The following is a 17,712-nucleotide window of genomic DNA, read 5'->3' as shown; positions in this document are numbered from 1 at the left end:
TTTCAGTGTTTTGTAATGAAGACACTATATTATGATGGGGTGAGACTGTTTCAGTGTTTTGTAATGAAGACACTATATTATGATGGGGTGGGACTGTTTCAGTGTTTTGTAATGAAGACACTATATTATGATGGGTTGGGATTGTTTCAGTGTTTTGTAATGAAGACACTATATTATGATGGGGTGGGACTGTTTCAGTGCTTTGTAATGAAGACACTATATTATGATGGGGTGAGACTGTTTCAGTGTTTTGTAATGAAGACACTATATTATGATGGGGTGAGACTGTTTCAGTGTTTTGTAATGAAGACACTATATATTATGATGGGGTGGGACTGTTTCAGTGTTTGTAATGAAGACACTATATTATGATGGGGTGAGACTGTTTCAGTGTTTTGTAATGAAGACACTATATTATGATGGGGTGGGACTGTTTCAGTGCTTTGTAATGAAGACACTATATTATGATTGGGTGGGACTGTTTCAGTGTTTTGTAATGAAGACACTATATTATGATGGGGTGAGACTGTTTCAGTGTTTTGTAATGAAGACACTATATTATGATTGGGTGGGACTGTTTCAGTGTTTTGTAATGAAGACACTATATTATGATGGGGTGGGACTGTTTCAGTGTTTTGTAATGAAGACACTATATTATGATGGGGTGGGACTGTTTCAGTGCTTTTGTAATGAAGACACTATATTATGATGGGTGGGATTGTTTCAGTGTTTTGTAATGAAGACACTATATTATGATGGGGTGGGACTGTTTCAGTGTTTTGTAATGAAGACACTATATTATGATGGGTTGGGATTGTTTCAGTGTTTTGTAATGAAGACACTATATTATGATGGGGTGGGATTGTTTCAGTGCTTTGTAATGAAGACACTATATATTATGATGGGGTGGGACTGTTTCAGTGTTTTGTAATGAAGACACTATATTATGATGGGGTGGGACTGTTTCAGTGTTTTGTAATGAAGACACTATATTATGATGGGGTGAGACTGTTTCAGTGTTTTGTAATGAAGACACTATATTATGATGGGGTGAGACTGTTTCAGTGTTTTGTAATGAAGACACTATATTATGATGGGGTGAGACTGTTTCAGTGCTTTGTAATGAAGACACTATATATTATGATGGGGTGAGACTGTTTCAGTGTTTGTAATGAAGACACTATATATTATGATGGGGTGAGACTGTTTCAGTGTTTTGTAATGAAGACACTATATTATGATGGGGTGGGACTGTTTCAGTGTTTTGTAATGAAGACACTATATTATGATTGGGTGGGACTGTTTCAGTGTTTTGTAATGAAGACACTATATTATGATGGGGTGGGACTGTTTCAGTGTTTTGTAATGAAGACACTATATTATGATGGGGTGGGACTGTTTCAGTGTTTTGTAATGAAGACACTATATTATGATGGGGTGGGACTGTTTCAGTGTTTTGTAATGAAGAGACTATATTATGATGGGGTGGGACTGTTTCAGTGTTTTGTAATGAAGACACTATATTATGATGGGGTGGGACTGTTTCAGTGCTTTGTAATGAAGACACTATATTATGATGGGGTGGGACTGTTTCAGTGCTTTGTAATGAAGACACTATATTATGATGGGGTGGGATTGTTTCAGTGTTTTGTAATGAAGACACCATATTATGATGGGGTGGGACTGTTTCAGTGTTTTGTAATGAAGACACTATATTATGATGGGTTGGGATTGTTTCAGTGTTTTGTAATGAAGACACCATATTATGATGGGTTGGGATTGTTTCAGTGTTTTGTAATGAAGACACTATATTATGATGGGTTGGGATTGTTTCAGTGTTTTGTAATGAAGACACTATATTATGATGGGTTGGGACTGTTTCAGTGTTTTGTAATGAAGACACTATATTATGATGGGGTGAGACTGTTTCAGTGTTTTGTAATGAAGACACTATATTATGATGGGGTGAGACTGTTTCAGTGCTTTGTAATGAAGACACTATATATTATGATGGGGTGAGACTGTTTCAGTGTTTTGTAATGAAGACACTATATTATGATGGGGTGGGACTGTTTCAGTGTTTTGTAATGAAGACACTATATTATGATTGGGTGGGATTGTTTCAGTGCTTTGTAATGAAGACACTATATTATGATGGGGTGGGACTGTTTCAGTGTTTTGTAATGAAGACACTATATTATGATGGGGTGGGACTGTTTCAGTGCTTTGTAATGAAGACACTATATTATGATGGGGTGGGATTGTTTCAGTGTTTTGTAATGAAGACACCATATTATGATGGGGTGGGACTGTTTCAGTGTTTTGTAATGAAGACACTATATTATGATGGGTTGGGATTGTTTCAGTGTTTTGTAATGAAGACACTATATTATGATGGGGTGGGATTGTTTCAGTGTTTTGTAATGAAGACACTATATTATGATGGGGTGGGACTGTTTCAGTGTTTTGTAATGAAGACACCATATTATGATGGGTTGGGATTGTTTCAGTGCTTTGTAATGAAGACACTATATTATGATGGGGTGGGATTGTTTCAGTGTTTTGTAATGAAGACACTATATTATGATGGGGTGGGATTGTTTCAGTGTTTTGTAATGAAGACACTATATTATGATGGGGTGGGACTGTTTCAGTGCTTTGTAATGAAGACACTATATTATGATGGGGTGGGATTGTTTCAGTGTTTTGTAATGAAGACACTATATTATGATGGGGTGGGACTGTTTCAGTGTTTTGTAATGAAGACACTATATTATGATGGGGTGGGACTGTTTCAGTGCTTTGTAATGAAGACACTATATTATGATGGAGTGGGACTGTTTCAGTGTTTTGTAATGAAGACACCATATTATGATGGGTTGGGATTGTTTCAGTGCTTTGTAATGAAGACACTATATTATGATGGGGTGGGACTGTTTCAGTGTTTTGTAATGAAGACACTATATTATGATGGAGTGGGACTGTTTCAGTGTTTTGTAATGAAGACACTATATTATGATGGGGTGGGATTGTTTCAGTGTTTTGTAATGAAGACACTATATTATGATGGAGTGGGACTGTTTCAGTGTTTTGTAATGAAGACACTATATTAAGATGGGGAATCTTTTAACAGTGTCACCATTAACTAGAGCAGTGAAAATAAAATATGCACACATGACTGTAAGTCGCTTTGGATAAAAGCGTCAGCTAAATGGCATATATTATTATTATTATTATTATTATTATTATATCATGCTACCCCTCTGACTGGCCGAGGTGCTGTCTGTCTGTAATGTCTGGTCTGGTCTGGTCTGGTCTGGTCTGGTCTGGTCTGGTCTGGTCTGGTCTGGTCTGTCTGTCTGTCTGTCTGTCTGTCTGTCTGTCTGTCTGTCTGGTCTGTAATGTCTGTCTGTCTGTAATGTCTGTCTGGTCTGTAATGTTTGTCTGTCTGTCTGGTCTGTAATGCCTGTCAGTCTGTAATGTCTGTCTGGTCTGTAATGTATGTCTAATGTCTGTGCTGTCTGTATGTCTGGTCTGTAATGTCCGTCTGGTCTGTAATGTCTGTCTGTCTGTAATGTCTGTCTGTCTGTAATGTCTGTCTGTAATGTCTGTCTGGTCTGTAATGTCTGTCTGGTCTGTAATGTATATCTGTCTGGTCTGTAATGTCTGTCTGTATGTCTGGTCTGTAATGTCTGTCTGGTCTGGTCTGTAATATCTGTCTGTCTGGTCTGTAATGTCTGTCTCTCTGGTCTGTAATGTCTGTCTGTCTGTATTGTCTGTCTGTCTGTCTGTACTGTGTGTCTGTACTGTTTGTCTGTACTGTGTGTCTGTACTGTTTGTCTGTACTGTGTGTCTGTTAATGATTCGCTGGGATTCAAACAAATCGCACTGCACTTAACTGTTAAAGGTAATTATGTTAGAGCCGACATCCATAGTGTTTACTGTCAATGCTATCATGTCAGGGAAATTGATTTTAAAAGTCAAGTTCAGTGCAATGTCGCTACATTTTGGTGTGTTTGAATCATGGCCTCTGTCTTTCAACTTATGAAACTATCTGAATTCATTTTCTTTAACCAGCAAGGCTTGATAGAGGAAGTTTATTCTCACTAAAGCAGAACAGCAGAACAGAAAATGGCTTATTTGTCCGGTCCCACAGAAAAACATTTTGGAATACTGTGTTTGCTATTCATGAGATCTTATAGGGAGTGTTCATTTCTGATTGTTTATTTCACTTTTGTTTGTTTGGCAATGTAAACATATGTTTCCGCCAATAAAGGCCATTTGAATTGAATTGATTTAGGTTTAAGGTAGCCTGCACCACTGAGCGCCGTGTTCAGTATGGATTTACTATGCTGGATTGAGTGTCAGATCTCACCTGGGAATCATCTCTCCTTTCTTGACGTTCAAGAGCAGGTCACTCTCACACAGCTCATCAGAGCCACAGTCTTTGGAGAATGGGATCTGTGTTAAGAGTGTTAAGAGAGACATGACACTCTGTTTAAGGGTTGAATTGGGAATTCGGATGTGGAGGTGCCCTATCCCAGTTCTACATCCCAGTTCAACTATAACCCCAGCCTCAACCACAACCCTAGCCCTAACCCTATCCTCAACCACAACCATAACCCTAGCCTCAACCACAAACCTAGCCCTAAACCTAGCCTCAACCACAACTACAACCCTAACCCTAGCCTCAACCACAACCCTAGCCCTAACCATAGCCTCAACCACAACCCTAGCCCTAGCCTCAACCACAACCACAACCCTAGCCCATAAACCTAGCCTCAACCATTACCCTAGCCCTAACCCTAGCCCTAGCCTCAACCCCAACCCTAACCCCAGCCTCAACCACAACCCTAGCCCTAACCCTAACCCTATCCTCAACCACAACCCTAACCCTATCCTCAACTACAACCCTAGCCCTAAACCTAGTCTCAACCACAACCACAACCCTAGCCTCAACCACAACCCTAGCCCTAACCCTAGCCCAACCACAACCCTAGCCTCAACCACAACCTTAGCCCTAACCCTAGACTCAACCACGACCCTAGCCCTAAACCTAGCCTCAACCACAATCACAACTCAAATGTAAAATGTCTTGATTTGTTTAACACTTTTTTGTTTACTACATTATTCCATAAGTGTTATTTCTTCACTATTATTCTACAACATATTATTGAAACATATTATTGAAACTCACAAAGAACTCCCATGAAGTAGGACGGAGGACATCTAGAACAGGACTGGAGTCTGGGTCATGCAGAGCGATGTCCACACGCAGACCGATGGAGCTCACAAAGTCAGGGGCCTCCTGGCAGACAATAAGACAGGATTGATTTGATTTGTTTCATTCATTTGACTGGGAACATGTGCAACGCAACAAACATTGTACAACATTTTAGCTACATGCTGTACATAGCTAATTCTCTACAGGATCAGAACTTAGTGGAATTGTATAAGGAAAACCACATGAGAATACAGCAATGTAGTGTACTTTATATCCTTTTTAATGTTTATACATACATGTAAATATTAGTCTTGGCAATTTTCCTCAAATAATAATATATTTATTTTTAAAGAGATTGATATATTAATGACATGTACCAATTGATTCTTGAAGAATATAACTTGTAAATTCCTCATGAGCTTTAGTTCAACTGTCGTACCCCATCAGTACCTTAACTTCTTGGTGACTGGGGGGCAGTATTGAGTTGCTTGGATGAATAAGGTGCCCAGAGTAAACTGTCTGCAACTCAGCCATAAAAGCTAGAATATGCATATAATTAGTATATTTGGATAGAAAACACTCTGAAGTTTCTAAAACTGTTTGAATGATGTCTGTGAGTATAATGAGTATAATAGAACTAGTCAGGCGAAAACCTGTGAAAAATATCGTCGTTAATATCGTCGTTTTTCAACTAATTCCCTATTGAAGATACAGTGGGATATTGGTCATGTTGCACTTCCTAAGGCTTCCACTAGATGTCAACAGTCTTTAGAACCTTGTTTGATGCTTCTACTGTTAAGTGGGGCCAAATGAGAGGGGAATGAGTCAGAGGTCTGGCAGAGAGCCACGAGCTCGTGACGCGCGGTCATGTGAGAGTTACCTCACGTTCCATTGCTTTTCTATAGACAAAGGAATTCTCCGGTTGGAACATTATTGGAACATTATTGAAGATTTATGTTAAAAACATCCTAAAGATTGATACTATACTTAGTTTGACATGTTTCTACGACCTGTAATATAACTTTTTGGACTTTTCGTTCGACCTTTCGGCTGGACATGCACGCGCGTTTGGATTTGTTTACCAAACACCCTAACAAAATGAAGGTATTTGGACATAAATGATGAACTTTATCGAACAAATCAAACATTTATTGTGGAATTGGGATTCCTGGGAGTGCATTCTGATGAAGATCATCAAAGGTAAGTGAATATTTTTAATGCTATTTCAGACTAATGTTCACTACACAACATAACGGATATCTCTTTGGCTGTTTTGGTCTCTGAGCGCCGTACTCAGATTATTGCATGGTGTGCTTTTTCCGTAAAAATAATTTGAAATCTGACACAGCGGTTGCATTAAGGAGAAGTTTATCAAAAGTTCCATATATAATAGTTGTATCTTTTATCAATGTTTATTATGAGTATTTCTGTGAATTGATGTGGCTCTCTGCAAAACCATTGCATGTTTTGGAACTACTGAACATAACACGTCAATGTAAAATTAGATTTTTGGATATAAATATGTACTTTATCGAACAAAACATACATGTATTGTGTAACAAGTCATCTGATGAAGATCATCAAAGGTTAGTGATTCATTTTATCTATATTTCTGCTTTTTGTGACTCCTCTCTTTGGCTGGAAAAATGGCTGTGTTTTTCTGTGACTTGGTGGTGACCTAACATAATCGTTTGTGGTGCTTTCGCTGTAAAGCCTTTTTGAAATCAGACACTGTGGCTGGATTAACGAGAATGTTATCTTTAAAATTGTATGAAATACTTGTATGCTTGAGGAATTTTAATTATGAGATTTTTGTTGTTTTGAATTTGGCGCCCTGCACTTTCACTAGGCGGGGTGGGACGCTACCGTCCCAAATATCCCAGAGAGGTTAGACATAAGCTTGTTTTACTCCAATGTTTGTAAACAATGTAAATGTGAATGTGAACAACAACTGTATAGCCTCAAAACATGGTTCAAACTATAATTTTTATATCATGGATTGGTCAGTCCTTGCATCCATAGCTCTGTCTATGAATTTGAGAGTGGTTATGCTTTGTTATTGTTTCAACTGCAGATTGCCCCTTTAAGTGTTGAAAGGATGCTTCCTCCATTCAAAATGAACACAGTCATTCAATAAGACCTGATGAAGGAGGAAAACCAGACACACTTCATTCAGCAAACCATCATTTCATATTATCTCTCTTTACCTGAACAAAAACCTCATAGGTGTCACAGAGCTCCCTGGTGGAAACCCGGATATCTTTCTGCAGGACTCTCTCCGAGTTACTGAACTGACCTCTGGAGGTGACACGAGACGACTGGAGATCAGCATCCAGGGTCAGGTTGTACCTGAGAGCTGAGGTGAGACGTAACAGAGGCAACAAGACACAATTAGAGGGCGCTAAGACCATTGCTATGATGTGAGAAGCCCCTGTAATACTGAACGTGGCCACTGATATGACAGTGACTGTGGAGAGGGGAAGGGAGAGGGCAAGAGAAGGAGAGAGCAAGAGAGAGAGAGAGAGAGGGGGAGAGAGAGGAAGTAGAAGAGAAGGAGAATGAGAGAGAGATAGATTGACACAGGAAAGCAGGGCTTACCCACAGGTCCTACAGGTATCTTGGGCCTGAAGGTTGCACTGAAACAGACAGTGGTATTGAAGCAGGACACCAGCCTCCCACTGACCCTGCACGTCTTACTCAGGATGTTGACCTTGTCAGGGTTAAAGGTCGCCCTCGCTGTCACCACGGCCAGACCTCGAGACCTGGGAGAGGAACAGTATACTGAGATTTCTTGTCATAATCCTAATCATTAAGTCACACTGTAGGAGTCAACTTTAGATTGGTTGATTGATTCATTCCTTTATTGGTTAATTGATTGGTTAATTGGTTGACTGACTGGTTGATTCATTCTTTAAATAATGATATAATGGACATCAGCAGCCATGTATAAGTGGTTAGCAGCAGTGTCAGACCCAGTGGGGAATGGACATTATTGTATTTCAGCTAGCTGTTCTGCTCTTCATATCGAGTGGAATCGAGAGGAATACCTAGGATAGGATAAGTTATCCTTCTCACCCCCCTTTAAGATTTAGATGCACTATTGTAAAGTGACTGTTCTACTGGATGTCATAAGGTGAATGCACCAATTTGTAAGTCGCTCTGGATAAGAGCGTCTGCTAAATGACTTAAATGTAAATGTAAATGAGTGGGACGAGATAACAACACTCAATTAGTTTACACAGTTAATAGCAAGCTGTCCATGAGACAGCACATCTCCCTCAGTCAACTAAAACATGAGGAGACAAGTATTGGATGTTTTTCTCACAACCTACTGTAATTCCATTGGATTGGTTTACTTTCACCCAAAATAAGTTGGCCAGCTGCTAAGAACAGCTGGCAACTTGAGTGGGGCGTGTTGGAATTGTGGGAAACAAAATTATATAGTTGGGGGGGTGGAACAGGGTTAATACAAAGAAAAGAGAAGAAACTAGCAAATCTCACCAGAGCTGGACCACCTTCCCATAAGCCCCCACTGATACATCTGGGATGGTGTCATCGTTCAGGTCAGAGTTGGCGTCTAGGGACCGCCCAAAATACTTCAATGCAGGGTCCAGCTTGGAGCCCAGGATTCTCTGAAATGAACAGGATAAAAGATGATCTCACAACTGGATCTCACATCCAATGCTCACGTTGACTGATTTCTAACAGCCTGAGCACCATCTGCATCATCAGCAGGTCTGTATTCAGAGGACAGTGTTGAGTCCTGTCGCTACCTGAGAACACTGTGTCCTCAGTTTCTTCTTGTCCCCGTTGAAGACATAAATGACCCCCCTGTTGTTGTCTTCCAGCGGGGCTCCCACCACTACATCACTGTAACCATCCATGTTGAGGTCAGGCACCGCTGAGATGGACATCCCAAAACGAGCGTTGTCCGCCGGGGACGGACCCCTCAGGATCCCCTGGTCACTTAGGATGCCCTAGAAACATAAATGCAAAATAATTCATATTGAATATATTGTAAGTGTGCTTAGGATGATCTCTTTCAGAATGTCCTGAACCACTGTGCTCAGAGGTTGTGGTGTGGAGACCAAACTGAAAGCATTAGATGAAATATACAGCATTGGGTCTGCCCTCAGAAAAGAGATGAAAGGCTTTAGGAAGATGTGCTGGGCATTGTCATGAGAAAGCTTTGGGAGTAGGTTACAGTACCGTAGAGTAGAGTAGAGTACATATAGTAGACTGCAGTAGGTTACAGTACCGTAGAGTACAGTACAGTACCGTAGAGTACAGTACCGTAGAGTAGAGTACAGTACATATAGTAGACTGCAGTAGGTTACAATACCGTAGAGTAGAGTACAGTACATATAGTAGACTGCAGTAGGTTACAGTACTGTAGAGTAGAGTACAGTACATATAGTAGACTGCAGAAGGTTACAGTACTGTAGAGTAGAGTACAGTACATAGTAGAGTAGAGTACAGTACCGTAGAGTAGAGTACAGTACATATAGTAGACTGCAGTAGGTTACAGTACCGTAGAGTAGAGTACAGTACCGTAGAGTAGAGTACAGTACCGTAGAGTAGAGTACAGTACAGTAGAGTAGAGTACATATAGTAGACTGCAGTAGGTTACAGTACCGTAGAGTAGAGTACAGTACCGTAGAGTAGAGTACATACCGTAGAGTAGAGTACAGTACCGTAGAGTAGAGTACATATAGTAGACTGCAGTAGGTTACAGTACCGTAGAGTAGAGTACATATAGTAGAGTAGAGTACAGTACCGTAGAGTAGAGTACATATAGTAGACTGCAGTAGGTTACAGTACCGTAGAGTAGAGTACAGTACCGTAGAGTAGAGTACATATAGTAGAGTAGAGTACAGTACCGTAGAGTAGAGTACATATAGTAGACTGCAGTAGGTTACAGTACCGTAGAGTAGAGTACAGTACCGTAGAGTAGAGTACATATAGTAGAGTAGAGTACAGTACCGTAGAGTAGAGTACATATAGTAGAGTAGAGTACAGTACCGTAGAGTAGAGTACATATAGTAGAGTAGAGTACAGTACCGTAGAGTAGAGTACAGTACCGTAGAGTAGAGTACATATAGTAGAGTAGAGTACAGTACCGTAGAGTAGAGTACAGTACCGTAGAGTAGAGTACATATAGTAGAGTAGAGTACAGTACCGTAGAGTAGAGTACATATAGTAGAGTAGAGTACAGTACCGTAGAGTAGAGTACATATAGTAGAGTAGAGTACAGTACCGTAGAGTAGAGTACATATAGTAGAGTAGAGTACAGTACCGTAGAGTAGAGTACATATAGTAGACTGCAGTAGGTTACAGTACCGTAGAGTAGAGTACAGTACCGTAGAGTAGAGTACATATAGTAGAGTAGAGTACAGTACCGTAGAGTAGAGTACATATAGTAGAGTAGAGTACAGTACCGTAGAGTAGAGTACATATAGTAGAGTAGAGTACAGTACCGTAGAGTAGAGTACATATAGTAGACTGCAGAAGGTTACAGTACCGTAGAGTAGAGTACAGTACCGTAGAGTAGAGTACATATAGTAGAGTAGAGTACAGTACCGTAGAGTAGAGTACAGTACCGTAGAGTAGAGTACAGTATAGTAGAGTAGAGTACAGTACCGTAGAGTAGAGTACATATAGTAGACTGCAGTAGGTTACAGTACCGTAGAGTAGAGTACAGTACCGTAGAGTAGAGTACAGTAGTAGAGTAGAGTACAGTACATATAGTAGAGTAGAGTACAGTACCGTAGAGTAGAGTACAGTACCGTAGAGTAGAGTACAGTACAGTACGTAGAGTAGAGTACATATAGTAGAGTAGAGTACAGTACCGTAGAGTAGAGTACAGTACCGTAGAGTAGAGTACATATAGTAGACTGCAGTAGGTTACAGTACCGTAGAGTAGAGTACAGTACCGTAGAGTAGAGTACAGTATAGTAGAGTAGAGTACATATAGTAGAGTAGAGTACAGTACCGTAGAGTAGAGTACATATAGTAGAGTAGAGTACAGTACCGTAGAGTAGAGTACATACCGTAGAGTAGAGTACAGTATAGTAGAGTAGAGTACATATAGTAGAGTAGAGTACAGTACCGTAGAGTAGAGTACATATAGTAGAGTAGAGTACAGTACCGTAGAGTAGAGTACATATAGTAGAGTAGAGTACAGTACCGTAGAGTAGAGTACATATAGTAGAGTAGAGTACAGTACCGTAGAGTAGAGTACATATAGTAGAGTAGAGTACAGTACCGTAGAGTAGAGTACATATAGTAGAGTAGAGTACAGTACCGTAGAGTAGAGTACATATAGTAGACTGCAGTAGGTTACAGTACCGTAGAGTAGAGTACAGTACCGTAGAGTAGAGTACAGTATAGTAGAGTAGAGTACATATAGTAGAGTAGAGTACAGTACCGTAGAGTAGAGTACAGTACCGTAGAGTAGAGTACATATAGTAGAGTAGAGTACAGTACCGTAGAGTAGAGTACAGTACCGTATAGTAGAGTACATATAGTAGACTGCAGTAGGTTACAGTACCGTAGAGTAGAGTACAGTACCGTAGAGTAGAGTACAGTATAGTAGCAGTAGAGTACAGTACATATAGTAGAGTAGAGTACAGTACCGTAGAGTAGAGTACAGTACCGTAGAGTAGAGTACAGTACCGTAGAGTAGAGTACAGTACAGTACCGTAGAGTAGAGTACATATAGTAGACTGCAGTAGGTTACAGTACCGTAGAGTAGAGTACAGTACCGTAGAGTAGAGTACAGTATAGTAGAGTACAGTACAGTATAGTAGAGTAGAGACTGAGTAGTACAGTACCGTAGAGTAGAGTACAGTACCGTAGAGTAGAGTACAGTACCGTAGAGTAGAGTACAGTACCGTAGAGTAGAGTACATATAGTAGAGTAGAGTACCGTAGAGTAGAGTACAGTACCGTAGAGTAGTGTACATATAGTAGAGTAGAGTACAGTACCGTAGAGTAGAGTACAGTACCGTAGAGTAGAGTACATATAGTAGAGTAGAGTACATATAGTAGAGTAGAGTACATATAGTAGAGTACAGTACCGTAGAGTAGAGTACAGTACCGTAGAGTAGAGTACATATAGTAGAGTAGAGTACATATAGTAGAGTAGAGTACATATAGTAGAGTAGAGTACATATAGTAGAGTAGAGTACAGTACCGTAGAGTAGAGTACATATAGTAGACTGCAGTAGGTTACAGTACCGTAGAGTAGAGTACAGTACCGTAGAGTAGAGTACATATAGTAGAGTAGAGTACAGTACCGTAGAGTAGAGTACAGTACCGTAGAGTAGAGTACAGTACCGTAGAGTAGAGTACAGTACCGTAGACAGTACCGAGAGTACATATAGTAGAGTAGAGTACATATAGTAGACTGCAGTAGGTTATAGTACCGTAGAGTAGAGTACATATAGTAGAGTAGAGTACAGTACCGTAGAGTAGAGTACATATAGTAGACTGCAGTAGGTTACAGTACCGTAGAGTAGAGTACAGTATAGTAGAGTACAGTACATATAGTAGACGGCAGTAGGTTACAGTACCGTAGAGTAGAGTACAGTACCGTAGAGTAGGGTACAGTACATATAGTAGACTGCAGTAGGTTATAGTACCGTAGAGTAGAGTACAGTATAGTAGAGTACAGTACAGTACATATAGTAGACTGTAGTAGGTTACGGTATAGTAGAGTACAGTATAGTACAGTACAGTACATATAGTAGACTGCAGTAGATTACAGAACCGTAGAGTAGAGTACAGTAGAGTACATATAGTAGACTGTAGTAGGTTACGGTATAGTAGAGTACAGTACAGTACATATAGTAGACTGTAGTAGGTTACAGTACCGTAGAGTACAGTACAGTACCGTAGAGTAGAGTACAGTACCGTAGAGTAGTATAGTAGACTGTAGTAGGTTACGGTATAGTAGAGTACAGTACAGTACATATAGTAGACTGTAGTAGGTTACGGTATAGTAGAGTACAGTACAGTATAGTAGAGTACAGTACAGTACATATAGTAGACTGTAGTAGGTTACGGTATAGTAGAGTACAGTATAAAAAACATTGATTGAACCTTTATTTAACTAGGCAAGTCAGTTAAGAACAAATTCTTATTTACAATGACGGCCTACCAAAAGGCAAAAGGCTTCCTGCGGGAAAGGGGCTGGGATAAAAAAATTATAAATATATATATATAGGACAAAACACACATCACGACAAGAGAGACAACACTACATAAAGAGAGACCTAAGACAACAACATAGCATGACAGCAACACATGACAACACAGCATGGTAGCAACACAACATGACAACAACATGTTAGCAACACAACATGGTAGCAACTCAACATGACAACAACATGTTAGCAACACAACATGGTAGCAACTCAACATCGTAGCAGCACAAAACAGGGTACAAACATTGTTGGGCACAGAGAACAGCACAAAGGGCAAGAAGGTAGACAATAATACATCACGCAACGCAGCCACAACTGTCAGTAAGAGTGTCCATGATTGAGTTATTGAATGAAGAGATTGAGATAAAACTGTCCAGTTTGAGTGTTTGTTGCAGCTTGTTCCAGTCGCTAGCTGCAGCGAACTGAAAAGACAAGTGACCCAGGGATGTGTGTGCTTTGGGGACCTTTAACAGAATGTGACTGGCAGAACGGGTGTTGTATGTGGAGGATGAGGGCTGCAGTAGATATATCAGAGTATCTCAATGTACAGTACAGTAGACTACAGTAGGTTACAGTACAGTAGAGTACAGTAGAGTACAGTACAATAGACTACAGTAGGTTACAGTAGGTTACAGTAGAGTACAGTACAGTACAGTAGGTAACAGTACAGTAGACTACAGTACAGTACACTACAGTAAGTTACAGTACTGTAGAGTATAGTACCGTAGGTTACAGTACAGTAGAGTACAGTACAACACTGCACAGTAGAGTACAGCACAGTAGAGTACAGTACAGTAGAATACAGCACAGTGCAGTAGAGTGCAGTACAGTAGAGTACAGTACAGTACAGTACAGTACAGTAGAGTACAGTAGAATACAGCACAGTACAGTAGAGTACAGTACAGTAGACTACAGCACAGTAGAGTACAGTACAGTAGAGTACAGTACAGTAGAATACAGCACAGTGCAGTAGAGTGCAGTACAGTAGAGTACAGTACAGTACAGTAGAATACAGCACAGTACAGTAGAGTACAGTACAGTACAGTAGAATACAGCACAGTACAGTAGAGTACAGTGCAGTACAGTACAGTAGAATACAGCACAGTACAGTAGACTACAGTAGGTTACAGTACAGTACAATACTGCACAGTAAAGTACAGTACAGTAGAATACAGCACTGTGCAGTACAGTAGAATACAGCACAGGGCAGTAGAGTGCAGTATGTGTGGCTTACCTTGGTGAAAGAGAGGAGATAGACCTTCCCAGTCTCCTTCTTCTGTTCATTCATGAACATGGGAGCGCCAACCAGCAGTATATCAGACACACCATCTTTATCCACATCCAGAGGACAGAGTACACTGCCATAGTAGGAGCCTATCTACAGAATAGAAAGCACATGGAACACACAGTATCTTCAGAGCCTATCTACAGAATAGAAAGCACATGGAACACACAGTATCTTTAGAGCCTATCTACAGAATAGAAAGCACATGGAACACACAGTATCTTTAGAGCCTATCTACAGAATAGAAAGCACATGGAACACACAGTATCTTTAGAGCCTATCTACAGAATAGTAAGCACATGGAACACACAGTATCTTTAGAGCCTATCTACAGAATAGTAAGCACATGGAACACACAGTATCTTTAGAGCCTATCTACAGAATAGAAAGCACATGGAACACACAGTATCTTTAGAGCCTATCTACAGAATAGAAAGCACATGGAACACACAGTATCTTTAGAGCCTATCTACAGAATAGTAAGCACATGGAACACACAGTATCTTCAGAGCCTATCTACAGAATAGAAAGCACATGGAACACACAGTATCTTCAGAGCCTATCTACAGAATAGAAAGCACATGGAACACACAGTATCTTTAGAGCCTATCTACAGAATAGAAAGCACATGGAACACACAATATCTTCAGAGCCTATCTACAGAATAGAAAGCACATGGAACACACAGTATCTTTAGAGCCTATCTACAGAATAGTAAGCACATGGAACACACAGTATCTTTAGAGCCTATCTACAGAATAGAAAGCACATGGAACACACAGTATCTTTAGAGCCTATCTACAGAATAGAAAGCACATGGAACACACAGTATCTTCAGAGCCTATCTACAGAATAGAAAGCACATGGAACACACAGTATCTTCAGAGCCTATCTACAGAATAGAAAGCACATGGAACACACAGTATCTTTAGAGCCTATCTACAGAATAGAAAGCACATGGAACACACAGTATCTTTAGAGCCTATCTACAGAATAGAAAGCACATGGAACACACAGTATCTTTAGAGCCTATCTACAGAATAGAAAGCACATGGAACACACAGTATCTTCAGAGCCTATCTACAGAATAGAAAGCACATGGAACACACAGTATCTTCAGAGCCTATCTACAGAATAGAAAGCACATGGAACACACAGTATCTTTAGAGCCTATCTACAGAATAGTAAGCACATGGAACACACAGTATCTTTAGAGCCTATCTACAGAATAGAAAGGACATGGAACACACAGTATCTTTAGAGCCTATCTACAGAATAGTAAGCACATGGAACACACAGTATCTTTTGAGCCAGTGAGCAGAAACAAAGGATAACAACATTAACAAGTCAGATATGATAGATCACACATAGATAATAGAGAGAACAGAGATAATAGAAAGCTTTGACATCTACCACCAGAAAAAAGGTACATGCTCTTCTCTGTCAGCCAGTCCCATCCTCGTACCTGATCTCCTCTCTGGGAGTCTATGACGGTGGGTTGTCCTTTGCTGTTGATGATGTACACTATGACCTGTCCAGTGTGGTTGGACCGAGGAGCGCCAGCCACGTAGTACTCCGTGCTGCCATCATTCAGCGTTGTCACAGAGTAGCCTGAACCGAACAGCCAAACAGAACATTATGGACTGATCTGTAACAATATCCAGTGCTAGAGGTTTTACTGCCAGTCACACTGTAAATCAAGATATATTTAGTTTGAGCTCCAATAAACATTCAAATTGGCTTAGAAATTGTTGGAAAATCAAGAGGCGTAAGAATGGTTTGGTGCTGTATGATAAACCAACAATAAAATAGCACTGCTTAAAATGAAGATAAAGGAGAAAATATTGACTTGTAAAACATATCAAACTCACATACCTAATAGTGAACTGTGGTTTCTGTCCTCTAGAATGTTCTCGAAGGCCGTCTTGGGGAAGATGTCTGATTTCTGAGGAGTGTAGTGAACCACAGTACCACTCCAGCCATAGGCCCCCACTGCACCCAGCATCATCATATTCTAGAACAAGTGGGAGAGAATGGCCTGTTTAAACATGCTGAATAGTGGCTTACAGGTTGGAAATACATGTGGAGGTTTGTGTGATAGTATCCATAGCCCATACATACCTGCTTCTTGGTTTGGTGGGCACTGAAGCCCACTTGGGACATCTCCATCTGAAAATCACCCCCTTTCCCAGTACCTGTCTCACGAGACAACACACAATGAAAAGATTAGTGGCTTTGTTTAGTGTCCTGTACAGAGTAAGACTGCTACCTTCTTAAAAAGGTAACATGTCTTCAAGGTCCATTCATATTGCTGGAATGTATATAGGTCGATATTTTTTCATTATGGATACAAATTTGACCTCTATAAAAACAATCTGAATAAATGACTTTAGAAAACGGTAGTGTACCCTCTATATTGAAGATTCTGTCTCCCAGAGTTCCAGCGATCTCAAGCAGAGCTTCCTCAGCTGACACATTAAAGAAGTACCTGTCTGTCGGGGTACTGGCGATGGACTTGATCTCAGCAATCAGGTTTTTAGTGTCGATGTCATTCCTTATGTAATACCCGAGGACCTAGAAACATAATAAATAATACATCTTAAAGCGATTTATATTAGAATGAAAGGGACGATTAATCAAACATAAAAATGTCATGTTATAAAGGGATCAAACAGTAAATGTTAATACCTCACACTTAACACTGTATGTATACCTATGTGCCTTTTGCTAAAGAGAGACAAACCTAGATATACATACGTCAAGCTAAATGTGATATTAACTTACAGCAATACCAAACCGGGTGATCTTCTCCTGCTCACACTTCCCGATGACGTCGTCTTTGAGGCCCTTGTCGTGAGACTCTCCATCCGTCACCACCACCATCACCTTGCTGGCTCCAGGTCGGGCACCGTTCGTAGGCAGGAACGCCTGCTGTCTGAGATACACATTCAATAGGTGTCAAACAGCAACATCCATCTCAAACCCAAGTCAATAGCA

At 40.3% G+C, this 17,712-nt stretch overlaps 1 protein-coding gene across 1 annotated transcript in view; it reads right to left on the bottom strand.

Moving 5' to 3' along the window:
* LOC118391613 (integrin alpha-2-like) overlaps window positions 1–17,712 on the bottom strand; it is a 54,072-nt gene that overhangs the window by 14,228 nt on the left and 22,132 nt on the right. Inside the window, exons 8-19 of the mRNA XM_052458354.1 lie at window positions 17,500–17,650; window positions 17,124–17,289; window positions 16,837–16,910; window positions 16,591–16,729; window positions 16,181–16,326; window positions 14,665–14,808; window positions 8,998–9,201; window positions 8,726–8,856; window positions 7,823–7,986; window positions 7,432–7,580; window positions 5,198–5,308; window positions 4,376–4,461 (exon numbers count right to left, since the gene is read on the bottom strand). Of these exons, the coding sequence (XP_052314314.1) occupies window positions 4,376–4,461; window positions 5,198–5,308; window positions 7,432–7,580; window positions 7,823–7,986; window positions 8,726–8,856; window positions 8,998–9,201; window positions 14,665–14,808; window positions 16,181–16,326; window positions 16,591–16,729; window positions 16,837–16,910; window positions 17,124–17,289; window positions 17,500–17,650 (1,665 nt within the window). The remainder of the gene's footprint in view (window positions 1–4,375; window positions 4,462–5,197; window positions 5,309–7,431; window positions 7,581–7,822; window positions 7,987–8,725; window positions 8,857–8,997; window positions 9,202–14,664; window positions 14,809–16,180; window positions 16,327–16,590; window positions 16,730–16,836; window positions 16,911–17,123; window positions 17,290–17,499; window positions 17,651–17,712) is intronic.

Source organism: Oncorhynchus keta, chromosome 12, assembly GCF_023373465.1.
Source record: "Oncorhynchus keta strain PuntledgeMale-10-30-2019 chromosome 12, Oket_V2, whole genome shotgun sequence".
Lineage (NCBI taxonomy): Eukaryota > Metazoa > Chordata > Actinopteri > Salmoniformes > Salmonidae > Oncorhynchus > Oncorhynchus keta.
The sequence above is the reverse complement of the archived record's forward strand: the minus strand, read 5'-3'. Positions and strand labels throughout refer to the sequence as shown.